The sequence below is a fragment of the Microcaecilia unicolor genome, chromosome 11 (assembly GCF_901765095.1).
Source record: "Microcaecilia unicolor chromosome 11, aMicUni1.1, whole genome shotgun sequence".
Lineage (NCBI taxonomy): Eukaryota > Metazoa > Chordata > Amphibia > Gymnophiona > Siphonopidae > Microcaecilia > Microcaecilia unicolor.
Window position 1 is genome coordinate 170,866,143 of NC_044041.1, and position 13,996 is coordinate 170,880,138.

Genomic DNA, 13,996 nt, shown 5'->3' on the forward strand with positions numbered 1-13,996 from the left:
TAAGGAATGGCAAGTCAAATGCAAAGTGCTGATAAGGAAGGCGAAGAGGGACTTTGAAAAAAAGATTGCGTTGGAGGCAAAAACACATAGTAAAAACTTTTTTAGAATCAGTTGGACTGCTAGATGACCGAGAGATAAAAGGGGCACTCAAGGAAGACAAAGCCATAATGGAGAGATTAAACAAATTCTTTGCTTCAGTCTTCATCAAGGAAGATTTGAGAGAGATACCGGTGCCAGAAATGGTATTCAAAGCTGATGAGTCAGAGAAACTGAGTCTCTATAAACCTGGAAGTTGTAATGATGCAATTTGACAAATTAAAGAGTAGCAAATCGCCTGGACCAGATGGTATTCATCTCAGACTACTGACAGAATTGAAAAATGAACTTACAGAACTATTGTTAGTAATATATAATTTATCTTTAAAAACAAGCATGGTACCAGAAGATTGGAGGGTGGCTAATGTAACGCCAATTTTTTTTTTTTTTTAAAAAGGGTCCTGAGGTGATCTGGAACATTATGGACTGATGAGCCTGACATTGGTGCTGGGCAAAATGTAGAGGCTATTATAGAGAACAAAATTACAGAACATATTCAAAAGCATGGATTAATAAAGCCAACATGGATTTAGTCAAGGGAAAGCTTGCCTCACCAATCTATTACATTTCTTTGAAGGGGTGAACAAACGTGGACAAAGGTGAGCTGGTCAATATTGTGTATCTGGATTGTCAAAAGGCATTTGACAAAGTATCTCATGAAAGGAAATTGGAGAGTCATGGGATAAGAGATAGTATTCTACTGTGGATTAAAAACTGGTTAAAAGATAGGAAACAGAGCGTAGGGTTAAATGGTCAGTATTCTTAATGGAGAAGGGTAGATAGTGGGGTTCCCCAGGGATCTGTGCTGGGACTGCAGCTTTTTAAAATATTTACAAATGATTTAGAGATGGGAGTAACTAGTGAGGTAATTAAATTTGCTGATGATGCAAAGTTATTCAAAGTTGTTAAACCACAAGAGGATTGTGAAAAATTACAAGCAAACCTTATGCGACTGGGAGCCTGGGCATCCAAATGGCAGATGACGTTTCATGTGAGCAAGTGCAAAGTGATGCATGTGGGAAAGAGGAACCCGAACTATAGATACGCAATGCAAGGTTCCACATTAGGAGTCACCGACCAAGAAAGGGATCTAGGTGTCATCGTTGATGATACGTTGAAATCCTCTGCTTAGTATGTGGTGGCAGCTAAGAAAGCAAATAGCATGCTAGGTATTATTAGGAAAGGAATGGAAACCTTTGTATTGAGCAATGGTGCGACCGTACCTTGACTACTGTGTGCAATTCTGGTCACCGAATCTCAAAAAAGATATATTAGAATCAGAACAGGTACAGAGAAGTTAAGTGTTTGCCTTTATATGATGGCTTCCTACAATAATCCATAGCAGTACTCAAATACTCTTTACACAAAAATGTTACTCCCAGTGGTGTAGCCAGGAACTTGCGTCTCCCCCTGTCCTCGCTGCCACTACCACCCCCACTCTGCAGCCTGAGTGGCACTGTGTGAAGATGATGAGAAGATTTTAAGGGGGGGGGGGGCTGAGTCTGACAGAGGGTGCATCTGCTACAACACTGGTTACACCTGATTCAAGGAAAGTGCAACTATGTACATGTACATGCCTATTTTAGTTAAAAAAAAAAAAAAAAAAAGGTAAACAGCAACTTCACCCAAATGCAGATCTCTTAAAAATACACATACTCTTACGTGTACTTTCACTTGCATATGCATTTACATTTTATAAAGCCATTTCCACCTGTAGCACATGACTCGTAAAGATATTTCTTTATAAAATTATCTTCAAAGCGATTAAAAGGAAAATTCATTTTCAAAATCGCAAGAATAAAAAAAAATGATGCTACCGGGCATAGAAAAGTCTGGGAGAGTACAGTACATGCCATGCACAGAGTAAGCTCGACTACAACTACAGGTTTACGAGATACTTCTTTACAAGGTTACAATCAAAGCTGTTCACATATTAGATACCGGTACTTATTTTGTATCTGGAGCAATGGACGGTTAAGTGACTTGCCCAAGGTCACAAGGAGCTACAGCGGGAATCGAGCCCAGTTCTCCAGGTTCTCACGCTAACCGTTAGGCAAGGGGCCCCTGACCAACTGCGCCCTTCTTCCCCGCAGCTCCCCAACAACCACATCAACGAGGTAGAAGGTCAACAAATGACCTCCTCCCCTGGCTACCTTCGAATTGGAGGTCGCCGCACCACCCAATTCTTACGGGTTGCTTGCTCGCGCGACCGACCTCTCGGAGTTGCCCCTCTGACGCAACTTCCTGTTCCCGTTGGGGCGGGACGCGGCAGAGGGACTCTGGCTGCCGCGGGAAGGAACGTGTAGAAATTGTTGCTGGTGCGGCGACCTGGAAGGCAAGTTGAAGGTAGGGACGGTTTGGAGAGTGAGGGAGTGGGCGAGAGGGGGGGTCTCCACCTCTATGTGAAGAGGAGTGCTCGGTGCGTGTGAGGACATCCTAACGCATGTGACCACTTGGTCTGTCGCTTGTGCTCCTATATAACCCAGGAGGGCGGGGGTTGGAAATCGTTCAGCTTTTGCTTTGTTTATTTTGCAGGATGACAGATGAGAGCCTTCTGCTAGGGGTTGGTGCCAGTGGATGCCAGAGCAGCGGGGACTCAGCGACAGGCGGGGAGAGGCACGGGCTGGCAACATGGCAGCGAGACGTGTGGTACGTGCACAGGACACGATGAGAAAGCTGAGATGGAGAACTTGCACAGACGGGGCGTTCTGAGCCCCAGTCTGCAGCAGCCACGGCTGCCTACTCAGCAGCAGGAAGAAGGGAAGCCAGGACAGAAGAAGGCATTTGCAGGAGGAAGGGGTTCTTGTACCAGGATGGGGGTAGAGAGTTATATGAAGCACCCTGCTAGAGCATCCTCAGCTTCAGCTGCCTGGCTTTTGCCGGGTGGCGGGCAGGTCCCCACTCCAGCCGGCCCCCGCAAGGTAACCTTTGGTGTTGTCGACGAGAGGGATCAGGGAGCCCCCCTGTACCGTGCACCTGGCTACTGTGTGGCTCTGCAAAGGGATGTTGATGGGGCCAGGCTTGAGCCCTTCCTGCAGCAGGATTCTGCTGTCTCCAAGGACTGGGGATTGACTGGGGAGGAGGCTGTGTGGCTGAGGGACCACCAGATACTGACATTGACTGGGAGGTCCGATGGCCTTCCATCGGCAAAGAAAAAAAGAACTGACATACTACCTTCTGAAGCTAGTAATAGGATTTTGTCAGTGCCAGGCACCGACTTAATGCCCAAGGATTTGAAGAGAAGGCGAGTACAGGAGGATGGTATAATCCTTCCAGAGCAGGGAATCAATGGAAGAAGCCATGGACAGGTACCCTCCAGGCCATTTCAAAATGGGCACCAGTTCTTACCGCCCCAGAGAATTGCCATGGACTATGTTGTCCCTTGTTTGAACAGTTATGGCATCTGTGTGAAGGACCATTTCCTAGGAGAGGAGCTTGGGAGCAAGGTCTTGGGTGAGGTGGAGGTCTTGAATCACAGTGGGAAGTTCCGGGATGGACAGCTAGTGAACCAGAGAACTGTTCCTTCCAAGAACATCCGGGGCGACCAGATTGCCTGGGTGGAGGGTAAAGAGCCAGGCTGTGAAAACATTGGCACGCTGATGTCCAAGATTGATGAGGTGATCCTGCACTGTGCCCCCAAGCTGGACAAGTATGTCATCAATGGGAGAACTAAGGTAAGCCGGGGGTGACTCGCGCAAAGTTTTGTAGCCATTGACTCGGGGCAGATTCTTTCAGAAGCTGCAGAGTTAAAAAGGGGAAACCTGTGCTCAGAATTCAAGGTGGCTTCATAGTCCAGCTTTTATTTTTTTATGTACTAGCTAAGCCAAAATTTGAACTAGTGATCTTCTGAACTCTACTGCTGTATTCTTCCCACCAGAGCTATGAGGTTAGGCATCTGGTCTAAAGTTAAATTCATGAAACTTCATGCTGCTGCTGAAGCACTCATAGATAACTTTTCTGCTGCATTCTATCATCCTGTCTTTGCCTTCCACCATGGATCAGAGTGCTTGCACAGTATTATTATTGCTTAGCTGCTGTCAATGGCAGCAAGGCTAGTTAGAGGTTTATGATGGCATAAAAGCCATCTTATCCAGCTGTGTGGGCTGTTGAAACTGGCAGGGCTAAGAGCCACTTTGAATCTTGCATGTGGGAGTTCAACTGTGCTTGTGTCTAACTTACATTGGCTCTGAATCACAGACTAAAAAGAGGTTCTATTATGCTGTGTATCAAGGTCTCCCAGTCCTGGCTTCAGCATGGGTCAGGCAGAATGTTCTCGCTGTGACAGCATGGGAGAGCACCTGTGACATACATATGACACTGCGCTGTACCTGCACTAGAGTAATCCAGTAGCTGTTTGGCACTATGCAAGTATGAAAGCAATCGCTAACAGTAAATTTCAGAAATTGAGGTTATGCCTAGCATACCCTGATGCATGAGTGTGACTCATTCCTGACATGATGTGCACAAAACTAACTCATTTGGAGATGCTGCTCACAGGGAAAAGGGCTGTGCCTTAACTGGAGAGAGAGTTACATGTGCCAAATTAGAAAATGAACTGATCATATCGGATTAAGTTGGAAGGAGGATGGGATGCTGCATTGGGGGATTTACTCCAGAAATGTGAGTGGTGGAAGCATTTTTTTGCTTTGGGGGAGCAGTAAATCTGAAAAGTCCAGATGACACTTGGAACTGTGCCCTGGTATGGTCGGAAGTTGTCTTGATGATATTACAAAATGCTTTCTAGCATACTGAAGTGTTCTGTGTCTGTCAGGTCATGGCGACAGCGCCTGCTGGCCACAAAATAAACAGCCTGTTCCTCTGGCATAGTGCCTTTGCATACATACCTGCAGCTCTTACCTGTTTTTTTTTTTTTTGCTTGTAATGTGTATTTATTTTTTAATTCCTGGAGGTAAAGTCCATAAGCTATTAAGGTAGACCCGTGGAAAGCCACTGCTTGTCCCCAGAGGTAGGTAGCATTGAATGCTACTATTTTTTAGTATTCTGTCAGTTCTTAGTGACGTGGCTTGGTTACTGTTAGAAGCAGGATACCGGGCTAGGTAGGTTCTTTGGTCTGACCAGTAGCATACCTAGATTGGTTACAACCTGAGAGAGAACCATCCCTCCTCTCCCGTCCTCCCTCCTCCGAGTAAGGGGGTGTTCTGAGCAGTCGCTTGGCTGTTGGCTCTGTTGGTCCCTTGCTCCGAAACGGGACGTTGACAGCGGTGGGGGCAGGGGACTGGCAAAGCCGACAACCACACGTCTGCTGAGCGCATCCCCATGCTGCCTGCACCTGGGGCGGTCCGCCTCCACTGCTCCACCCTGGGTGTCCGCCTCCATCGCTCCGCCCTGGTTCTGACCCAATATTGCTTGTGTTGTGTCCAATATTTTGTTTGTATTTAATTATTTGATTCCTGCAGAGTGGCAATGGGATACAAAACTCAGGATGTGTTTTTACCTTAGCTGGTGTTCTGGCTGTAAGCATGTTGTAAGTGGTCGGTGTCGGTTCTCTTTTTTTTCCTTGTTTGCATTCAGTATTGCTGAAAATGTTGTGTGTGGTTTTCCTTTTTTTTTAATTTTAAACTTCACCCTGTCACTTTCCCAGGATCTCTGCATAGATCAGCTAAAGCCTTATTAAATTACCCTTCTCTGAGAGGGATAGGAGGAGAGCTTACAATGAGGATTGCTTAACCTTTTTATAGTACTTTTTTAGATGTACACAGCACTGTACAGATAAGCCTGGATATCTATGTGCAATCCTCAGGATTGTTTCCTCTGCCCATAGGTTATAGGGAATACTGGGCCCTGCAAATTGCCAAAACATGAGGTGCAGCAGAATTATAGATGAAGCTATTGCAGTGGGAAGAACCTTGTCCACCTCCACATCCCCACTCCCCAATTCTCTGTGCTAAAAGTCACTAGATCAGAAGGGAGACTTTGGAGCTGTGCTTGTGTATTTTATGACTGTGTCTCTCAGCTTTGAGGCACTTAATGTTTTCTGCTGCACATGAGCAACACTGGTTCCAGCAGACAGAAATGTAGGTAGAGCTGAGGTTGTGACTGCTTGTCTTAAAGGAGCTTGGGATGTTTTTGCATTTTCAGATTTTAGAAGATGCTGAAACTGTCATTCTTTAGATTAGGGAGGGAGATTGGTATCTGCAGTAGTGTCTGGGTAGGAATGGGTTAAAAAGTGGAGCGCCCCCCTTCCTTTTCGGGTTTGTGAAGGAGATACCAGCCTGTAGTATGGGTTAAAGGGAATAAAGGTGATCATCAGTGTATGTACATATTCTGGAAGCTTGCAGGTGGAGAGAGTGAAGTACCTCTCTCCACATGCTGCGCTCTCTGACCCTACACTCCATTCCACAGGGCCAAGTTAAAGAACATAAGAGCATAACATAAGAACATAAGAGTAGCCATACTGGTCCATCTAGCCCAATACTGTTTTTCAGACAGTGGCCAAGCCAGGTCACAAGTACCTGGTAGAAACCCAAATCGTGGTAACACTCCATACTACAAATCCCAGGGCAAGCAGGTGCTTCCCATGTGTGTTTCATAGCAAACTATGGACTTTTCCTCCGAGAATTTGTCCAAACCTTTTTTAAACCCAGATACGCTAACTGCTGTTACCACATCCTCTGGCAGAATTCCAGAGCTTATTTTTTCACTCAACGAATAGCTATTGCCTCCTGTTTGTTTTAAAAGTATTTCCGTGTAACTTCCTCAAGTGTCCACTAGTCTTTGTACTTTTGGGAATGAGTAACAAATCGATTTACTTCTACTCGTTGTACACCACTCAGGATTTTGTAGACCGCCATCAAATCTCCCCTCATCTCTCTTTTCCAGGTTGAAGAACCCTAACCTCTTCAGCCTTTCCTCATTGGAGAGGTGTTCCATCCCTTTTATCATTTAAGCACTCTCTCCACAGCTTCTAGGTTATTGGGAATAGTCTGACCCTTGCCCCCTTTTTCCTCTCCCCCCTTCCCCCACAGTTTCTGTGAGCTTGTAGTTGTTTTGATCCTGCCTCATGGGTGTGAAGGCCTGGAACTCCCAGTGCCATGAAGTCAGCAGTGGAGGGATGATGTGTTCCCGGCAGGGGGCCAGTGGACAGAGAAAAATGATCCTTGTGTGATGGGGGAAGGTGCTGTTTGCCTTAGCAGCTGACTGGCCAGGTTTCCTAATAGACTGTACTGGCATAAATCAGTAACGCATGCTAGCTCGGAAAAAATGTACATGGGCTGAAAAAGATGAAAGGCGGGAGGGGTGGCAGAGAGGCAGGTGTTTAAATTCCCAGTATGGCTGGCTGCATGACTGATGTGTGAATGTTCCACGTAGTAGTACAACCTGTTCTAGAGCTGGATGTCCAGATGTGTGACTCCCCCTACTTCTTCCAGTGGCTTAGAATGGTAGCACCTGTATAGAAGAAGCAGCAGACATAATGCATATAGGCATAAAGAGAGTGCTCCAAGTGTAGCCAGGGAAGGGAGGTTTGTGAGATTTCTAGAGTACACTCTAAAAGCCACTTTAGTCTCATAAAGTGCTTTTAAGCTTTGGAAAAAGACTCAGACGTACAACACCTCCCCTCCCCCCCCCCAGTGGTCACTTTAAAGCCATTGTGCAGTAGGGCCCACCTCAGGTGGGAACTGGGTTTTGGGTCCATTTAGTGTATAGTCAGTAGGAACTGTTCCCCATCCCATTTTGTTTTTGGAACCTGTAGATTGTGTGGGTGTTTGAGCATTTCTTCAAAGCTAAAAAGCCTTTTGTGAGCACTCTGGAAATGTCAGGAAACTCGGAGCACCCCTGAGCCTTCTCCTCCCTGGTTATACTTAGGCTGAGAGCTTTGCAATGTTCTCTTCCTGGCGACGTGCACACGATACTCTTCTTGCTTCCGCTTTGCATGGTAATAGGAGGCCACCAGGGCTCTTTTTGGCATGTGTCTCTAGCCTTGGCCTTGGCAGGTCAGCGTGCTGCTGATCGGACCCCGAATGCTGTGTGTGAATGTGGTGACACATGGTGACTCAGCAAACTTTTTGACTTTTTTAAGGGACTGCCCAGAGTTGCTCAATGATCCGGTTCATGGACATAGACTTAACTTTTTGACTCTTCGTCCTCCAGGGGAAATGAAGGAAGCAGATGCAGAGGAACCTGGAAAATGCACATAGGAGAGGGGGAGAGCAGATGAGAGGCTAGTCTTGTGGCTCAGGTGGCATGTGCTATGCATTTCCTTGCAGAAGGTCCCTGGTTCCACACCCCCCCCCCCCCCCCCAAATCAGATTTTGTTCCTGTGGTGAGTTTTGGCCTGGAAACACCAAGGTTGGGGGAGGGGAGTCCTGGTCATAAATTGAAAGTTAAACTGGGGTCTGGATCCAGGGCCTCTAATAGCAGGGTTTCTGGGGAGAGCCCTGGTAAATGGGTTCCAGCCCAGGGCCAGTGACCAGACTAGGTTTGTGGGGGAGGGGAAAGGCATACAAGGGAAAAAAAAAATCTATGCTTGCTGGCAAAAGCTTATGGTGGCTGGAACCCAGCCTGGATATGCTTCATTTGAAAGTAACACAGTAACATAGTAAATGACGGCAGAAAAAGACCTGCATGGTCCATCCAGTCTGCCCAACAAGATAAACTCATATGTACAAAGCAGGAGACAGTAAAAACAAACATGCAACCTTGTAACTCACCCCCACCTCCCCAAAAAAATGTAAGATACTATTCTCCCATCATGCTCATGGTTTCTCACCTCTATACCCTTAAAAATTCTCAACCTGCCATATGTGATATGTATGAAATTTCATTGCCAACAGAAGCAGTAGTGCTTCATGTTTCACTGTGCACTGGGAGATGCAAACCCAGGAGCCAGGCTAATAGGGAGCCCATGTGAATGCCCTTTATTTAAAAGTCCAGGCTAGGGAAGGTGCTGCAGGGGGTCCACCATGCTTAACTTTTAAAGTGTAGTGCAGGGGATCCCAAACCTGTCCTAGGGGAACATCAGCCAGTCAGGTTGTCAGGGTATCCACAATGGAAATGAATCAGAGGTTTATATACCAAGGAGGCAGTTCATGCAAATCGATCTCATGAATATTTATTGTGGATATCCTGAAAACCTGACTGGCTGGGGTTCCCCCAGGACAGGTTTGGGAATTACTAGTGTAAGGCATTGTTATATGAGGATTTATGTGTTGTGGGGGTGAATGATTCATCCTTGGTGGATGCTGTGATACAATGAACAGACTTTCCTCGCTAAGGGAGGGAGCCCCAGCTGGTCTATTCCTAACTCAGTGGGGGTCGCTAATGATTGAAGGGGACAAAAAGGGTACCTGCCTGCTTAGATTGTACACTGGGGGATGAACACAGAGGATCTTTAATTAGAAAATGAATGGAATAAAAAAAAACTTAAATGATTGTATATGTGTTTGCATGTTGAGTGGCGCTTAGATAGTGACTCTGGTTGTAAAGAACTAAGGCTGGTGCTGGGAAAGCTTTATACGGTCTGGCAATCCGGATTAGAATGGACTGGATTGAGCTTCAACGGCAACTTCAGTAACAGGATCCGAAGGGCAGAACCGGGCAGACTTCTATGATCTGTGTCCCAGAAATGCCAAAGAGACAATAATCAAGTATTTGATATCACATTCAGTGTTGGTTTAATCATGACTTGATAATGAGTGTGATTGTTAGGCAGACTGCATGGACCGCTCAGGTCTCTATCTGCTGTCATTTACTATGTTTCCATCTATGGGTATTCAATGCCTGTTAACTGAGCGCTGCTGAATATTTTCAGAGACTACTGATGTGCAGTCTGGGGCCAGAGTTGGTGAGGAGCTGGCAGTTACGTGGGCACAGGCTATATTCAGTTCCATGCACATGTAGCTAAGCTGCATAAGAAACTGTCCTAACTTTTGCCACTGAATATTGGCCAACCTCTGGATAGCCAATTGGATCCCCCCAACCCTCCATTCTAATTCCCAGACCTCTCTCCTGCTTTATGATAAAAACATGTACCACTAGCGCCATGAGACAGACACTAGAGTTGATGACAGCCACTTTGAAGTCAGTTGTGATGGGCAGGAGCGAGTGGGCATTGCTCCCACCTGTTAGATTATAGATCATTGGGGGGGGACCCCTGTTCTTGTGGACAGGGATGGGCAGGAGGGGGAATTGGAACCCCCATTCCAGTGCTCTTCAGGGAGGTGGGAGGGAGACACTTTGGTACAGGGAGAGGGGTTGATGGCAGAGAGGTGGCATTGGAACGGGGGAAAAGGTGGGGGGGGGGGGGGGAGCCTGCCAGATAACTTTATGCCAGTCCTGGCTGAATATTGTCCCAGAACCTGCATGAATCCCAGCAGCCTCGAGTATCAATGTTGATGCCTTGATGTGGCCTGGTATTGAATATCGTGGTCTAATTCTGCCTGCTGTGGTCAGATTATATATATATATATATATATATGTATATATGTGTATATATATATATATATATATATGTATATATGTGTGTATATACAGTGGTGGAAATAAGTATTTGATCCCTTGCTGATTTTGTAAGTTTGCCCACTGACAAAGACATGAGCAGCCCATAATTGAAGGGTAGGTTATTGGTAACAGTGAGAGATAGCACATCACAAATTAAATCCGGAAAATCACATTGTGGAAAGTATATGAATTTATTTGCTTTCTGCAGAGGGAAATAAGTATTTGATCCGCCACCAACCAGTAAGAGATCTGGCCCCTACAGACCAGGTAGATGCTCCAAATCAACTCGTTACCTGCATGACAGACAGCTGTCGGCAATGGTCACCTGTATGAAAGACACCTGTCCACAGACTCAGTGAATCAGTCAGACTCTAACCTCTACAAAATGGCCAAGAGCAAGGAGCTGTCTAAGGATGTCAGGGACAAGATCATACACCTGCACAAGGCTGGAATGGGCTACAAAACCATCAGTAAGACGCTGGGCGAGAAGGAGACAACTGTTGGTGCCATAGTAAGAAAATGGAAGAAGTACAAAATGACTGTCAATCGACAAAGATCTGGGGCTCCACGCAAAATCTCACCTCGTGGGGTATCCTTGATCATGAGGAAGGTTAGAAATCAGCCTACAACTACAAGGGGGGAACTTGTCAATGATCTCAAGGCAGCTGGGACCACTGTCACCACGAAAACCATTGGTAACACATTACGACATAACGGATTGCAATCCTGCAGTGCCCGCAAGGTCCCCCTGCTCCGGAAGGCACATGTGACGGCCCGTCTGAAGTTTGCCAGTGAACACCTGGATGATGCCGAGAGTGATTGGGAGAAGGTGCTGTGGTCAGATGAGACAAAAATTGAGCTCTTTGGCATGAACTCAACTCGCCGTGTTTGGAGGAAGAGAAATGCTGCCTATGACCCAAAGAACACCGTCCCCACTGTCAAGCATGGAGGTGGAAATGTTATGTTTTGGGGGTGTTTCTCTTCTAAGGGCACAGGACTACTTCACCGCATCAATGGGAGAATGGATGGGACCATGTACCGTACAATTCTGAGTGACAACCTCCTTCCCTCCGCCAGGGCCTTAAAAATGGGTCGTGGCTGGGTCTTCCAGCACGACAATGACCCAAAACATACAGCCAAGGCAACAAAGGAGTGGCTCAGGAAGAAGCACATTAGGGTCATGGAGTGGCCTAGCCAGTCACCAGACCTTAATCCCATTGAAAACTTATGGAGGGAGCTGAAGCTGCGAGTTGCCAAGCGACAGCCCAGAACTCTTAATGATTTAGAGATGATCTGCAAAGAGGAGTGGACCAAAATTCCTCCTGACATGTGTGCAAACCTCATCATCAACTACAGAAGACGTCTGACCGCTGTGCTTGCCAACAAGGGTTTTGCCACCAAGTATTAGGTCTTGTTTGCCAGAGGGATTAAATACTTATTTCCCTCTGCAGATGCAAATAAATTCATATACTTTCCACAATGTGATTTTCCGGATTTAATTTGTGATGTGCTATCTCTCACTGTTACCAATAACCTACCCTTCAATTATGGGCTGCTCATGTCTTTGTCAGTGGGCAAACTTACAAAATCAGCAAGGGATCAAATACTTATTTCCACCACTGTGTATATATATATATATATATATATATATACTAGGAAAAAATGCCCGTTTCTGAGCGCAATGAAACGGGCGCTAGCAAGGGGCCCCCTCCCTCCGTCCCTCCGAGCTACTTGCCTTGTTTGCTGTGGCGTTTCCGTTTGGGCCCTGGAGTGTCATAGCTCCGCCCTCGACGTCATGACGTTTTGACGCAAGGGTGGTGCAGACACTTCAGGGCACACCGGATATCTCGGGCGCCTCAACTTCCGTGGAGGCTTCAGAACGTTGGGGTTGCCTTTTATATAGAGAGATATGTATGTATGTGTGTATATATATATATATATATATATATATATATATATATATATATATATATTTCTCCGAGGACAAGCAGGCTGCTTGTTCTCACTGATGGGTGACGTCCACGGCATCCCCCTCCAATCGGAATCTTCACTAGCAAAGACGTTTGCTAGCCCTCGCGCGCCCAACCGCGCATGCGCGACCGTCTTCCCTCCCGAACTGGCTCGTGTTCGTCAGTCTTCTTTTGTCCGCGCTCGGGACGGTCGTGTTTTGCCGCCGTTTCGTGCCCCTCAGAAGACCTCGCGCGTCTTTCGAGTTTTCTAATTTTCTGTGTTTAAAAAAAAAAAAAAGGCCTTTTCCCGTATTTCTAGTTTCCTTTTCCCCAGCGTAAGTTTCCTTTCGCTTTCGGGTAGTGGCCTTGTTGGCCGCCCGTACGGGTTTTTTCTCCCCTTTTTCTTGGTGCCTCTTGTCATCATCGCAAACTTTGATTTCGCTAGCGCGATTTTTCCGCCCATGTCATCAAAGCCTTCCAGCGGCTTCAAGAAGTGCACCCAGTGCGCCCGGATAATCTCGCTCACTGATAGGCACGCTTCGTGTCTTCAGTGTCTGGGGGCTGGGCACCGCCCGCAGGCCTGTAGTCTTTGTGCTGTTCTACAGAAGAGGACTCGGGTAGCGAGATTAGCCCAGTGGAACGTTCTGTTCTCTGGTGCTTCGACAGCCTCAGCATCCCGGGATTCGTCAAGTGCATCGGCATCGGCAGCACCGAAGTCTTCGGGGAGTGCATCGGCGTCGACAGCATCGAGGTGTATTCCTCCTGCATCGACGGTACCGAGACTTCGGAAGAGTGCGTCGGCAGTACCGGGACCCCCGCTGGTGTTGATGTCGTCGGATGGTGGTGCTTCGTCTGGAGTGCAGGTGAGGGCTGTCCATTCCCCTGCTGGTGATGGTGAGCCTTCGGGTAGGTCTCCTCCTGCCCTGAGGGCTCCTGCGGTACAGCCCCCCCCCCCGGGATCGACCTTCTTCGGCCCCGGCCCCGAGCAAGCGACATCTGGATTCTACATCCTCCTCATCGGTACCGGGGAGCTCCGGTGACGTGCTTCGCTCGAAGAAGTCGAAGAAGCATGGTCACCGGTCACCTTCCCGACTTGGTACCGGGAGCTCTGGGTCGCCGAGGGAGTCGGCACCCAGCAGGCATCGGCACCGGGAGGACTGCTCACCATCCAGGAGGTGTCGATGCGCTCTATCCCGGACAGCCCGGTACCGCCTCCGTGCCCGGAACAGGTTTTGACTTCGACGCCTGCACCAGCTTCTCAGCCTTTCTCCACAGCCGTTCTGCACGAGAGTCTCCGGGCCGTTCTTCCTGGCATCCTGGAAGAGCTGTTGCGCCCTTCTCTGGTACCGGGGGTGCCTGCGCCACCGGTGCCATCGAGTGAGGCGACAGCTGGCCCTTTGCCCGGGGTGAGGTCCCCGGCGGCACCGGCTTCGGCTGCCTCCCAAGTGGACTCCCTGACGACGTCGGGGGAGGGCGCTTCGCTGCTGCCGGCC

General features: G+C 47.7%; 1 protein-coding gene across 1 annotated transcript in view; it reads left to right on the forward strand.

The window, feature by feature from the left end:
• The first annotated feature begins 2,337 nt into the window (after window positions 1-2,337).
• The window catches only part of EGLN2 (egl-9 family hypoxia inducible factor 2), a 38,829-nt gene continuing 27,170 nt past the window's right edge, over window positions 2,338-13,996 (forward strand). The window contains exons 1-2 of the mRNA XM_030218677.1: window positions 2,338-2,442; window positions 2,632-3,770. Of these exons, the coding sequence (XP_030074537.1) occupies window positions 2,778-3,770 (993 nt within the window). The 5' untranslated portion in view covers window positions 2,338-2,442; window positions 2,632-2,777. The remainder of the gene's footprint in view (window positions 2,443-2,631; window positions 3,771-13,996) is intronic.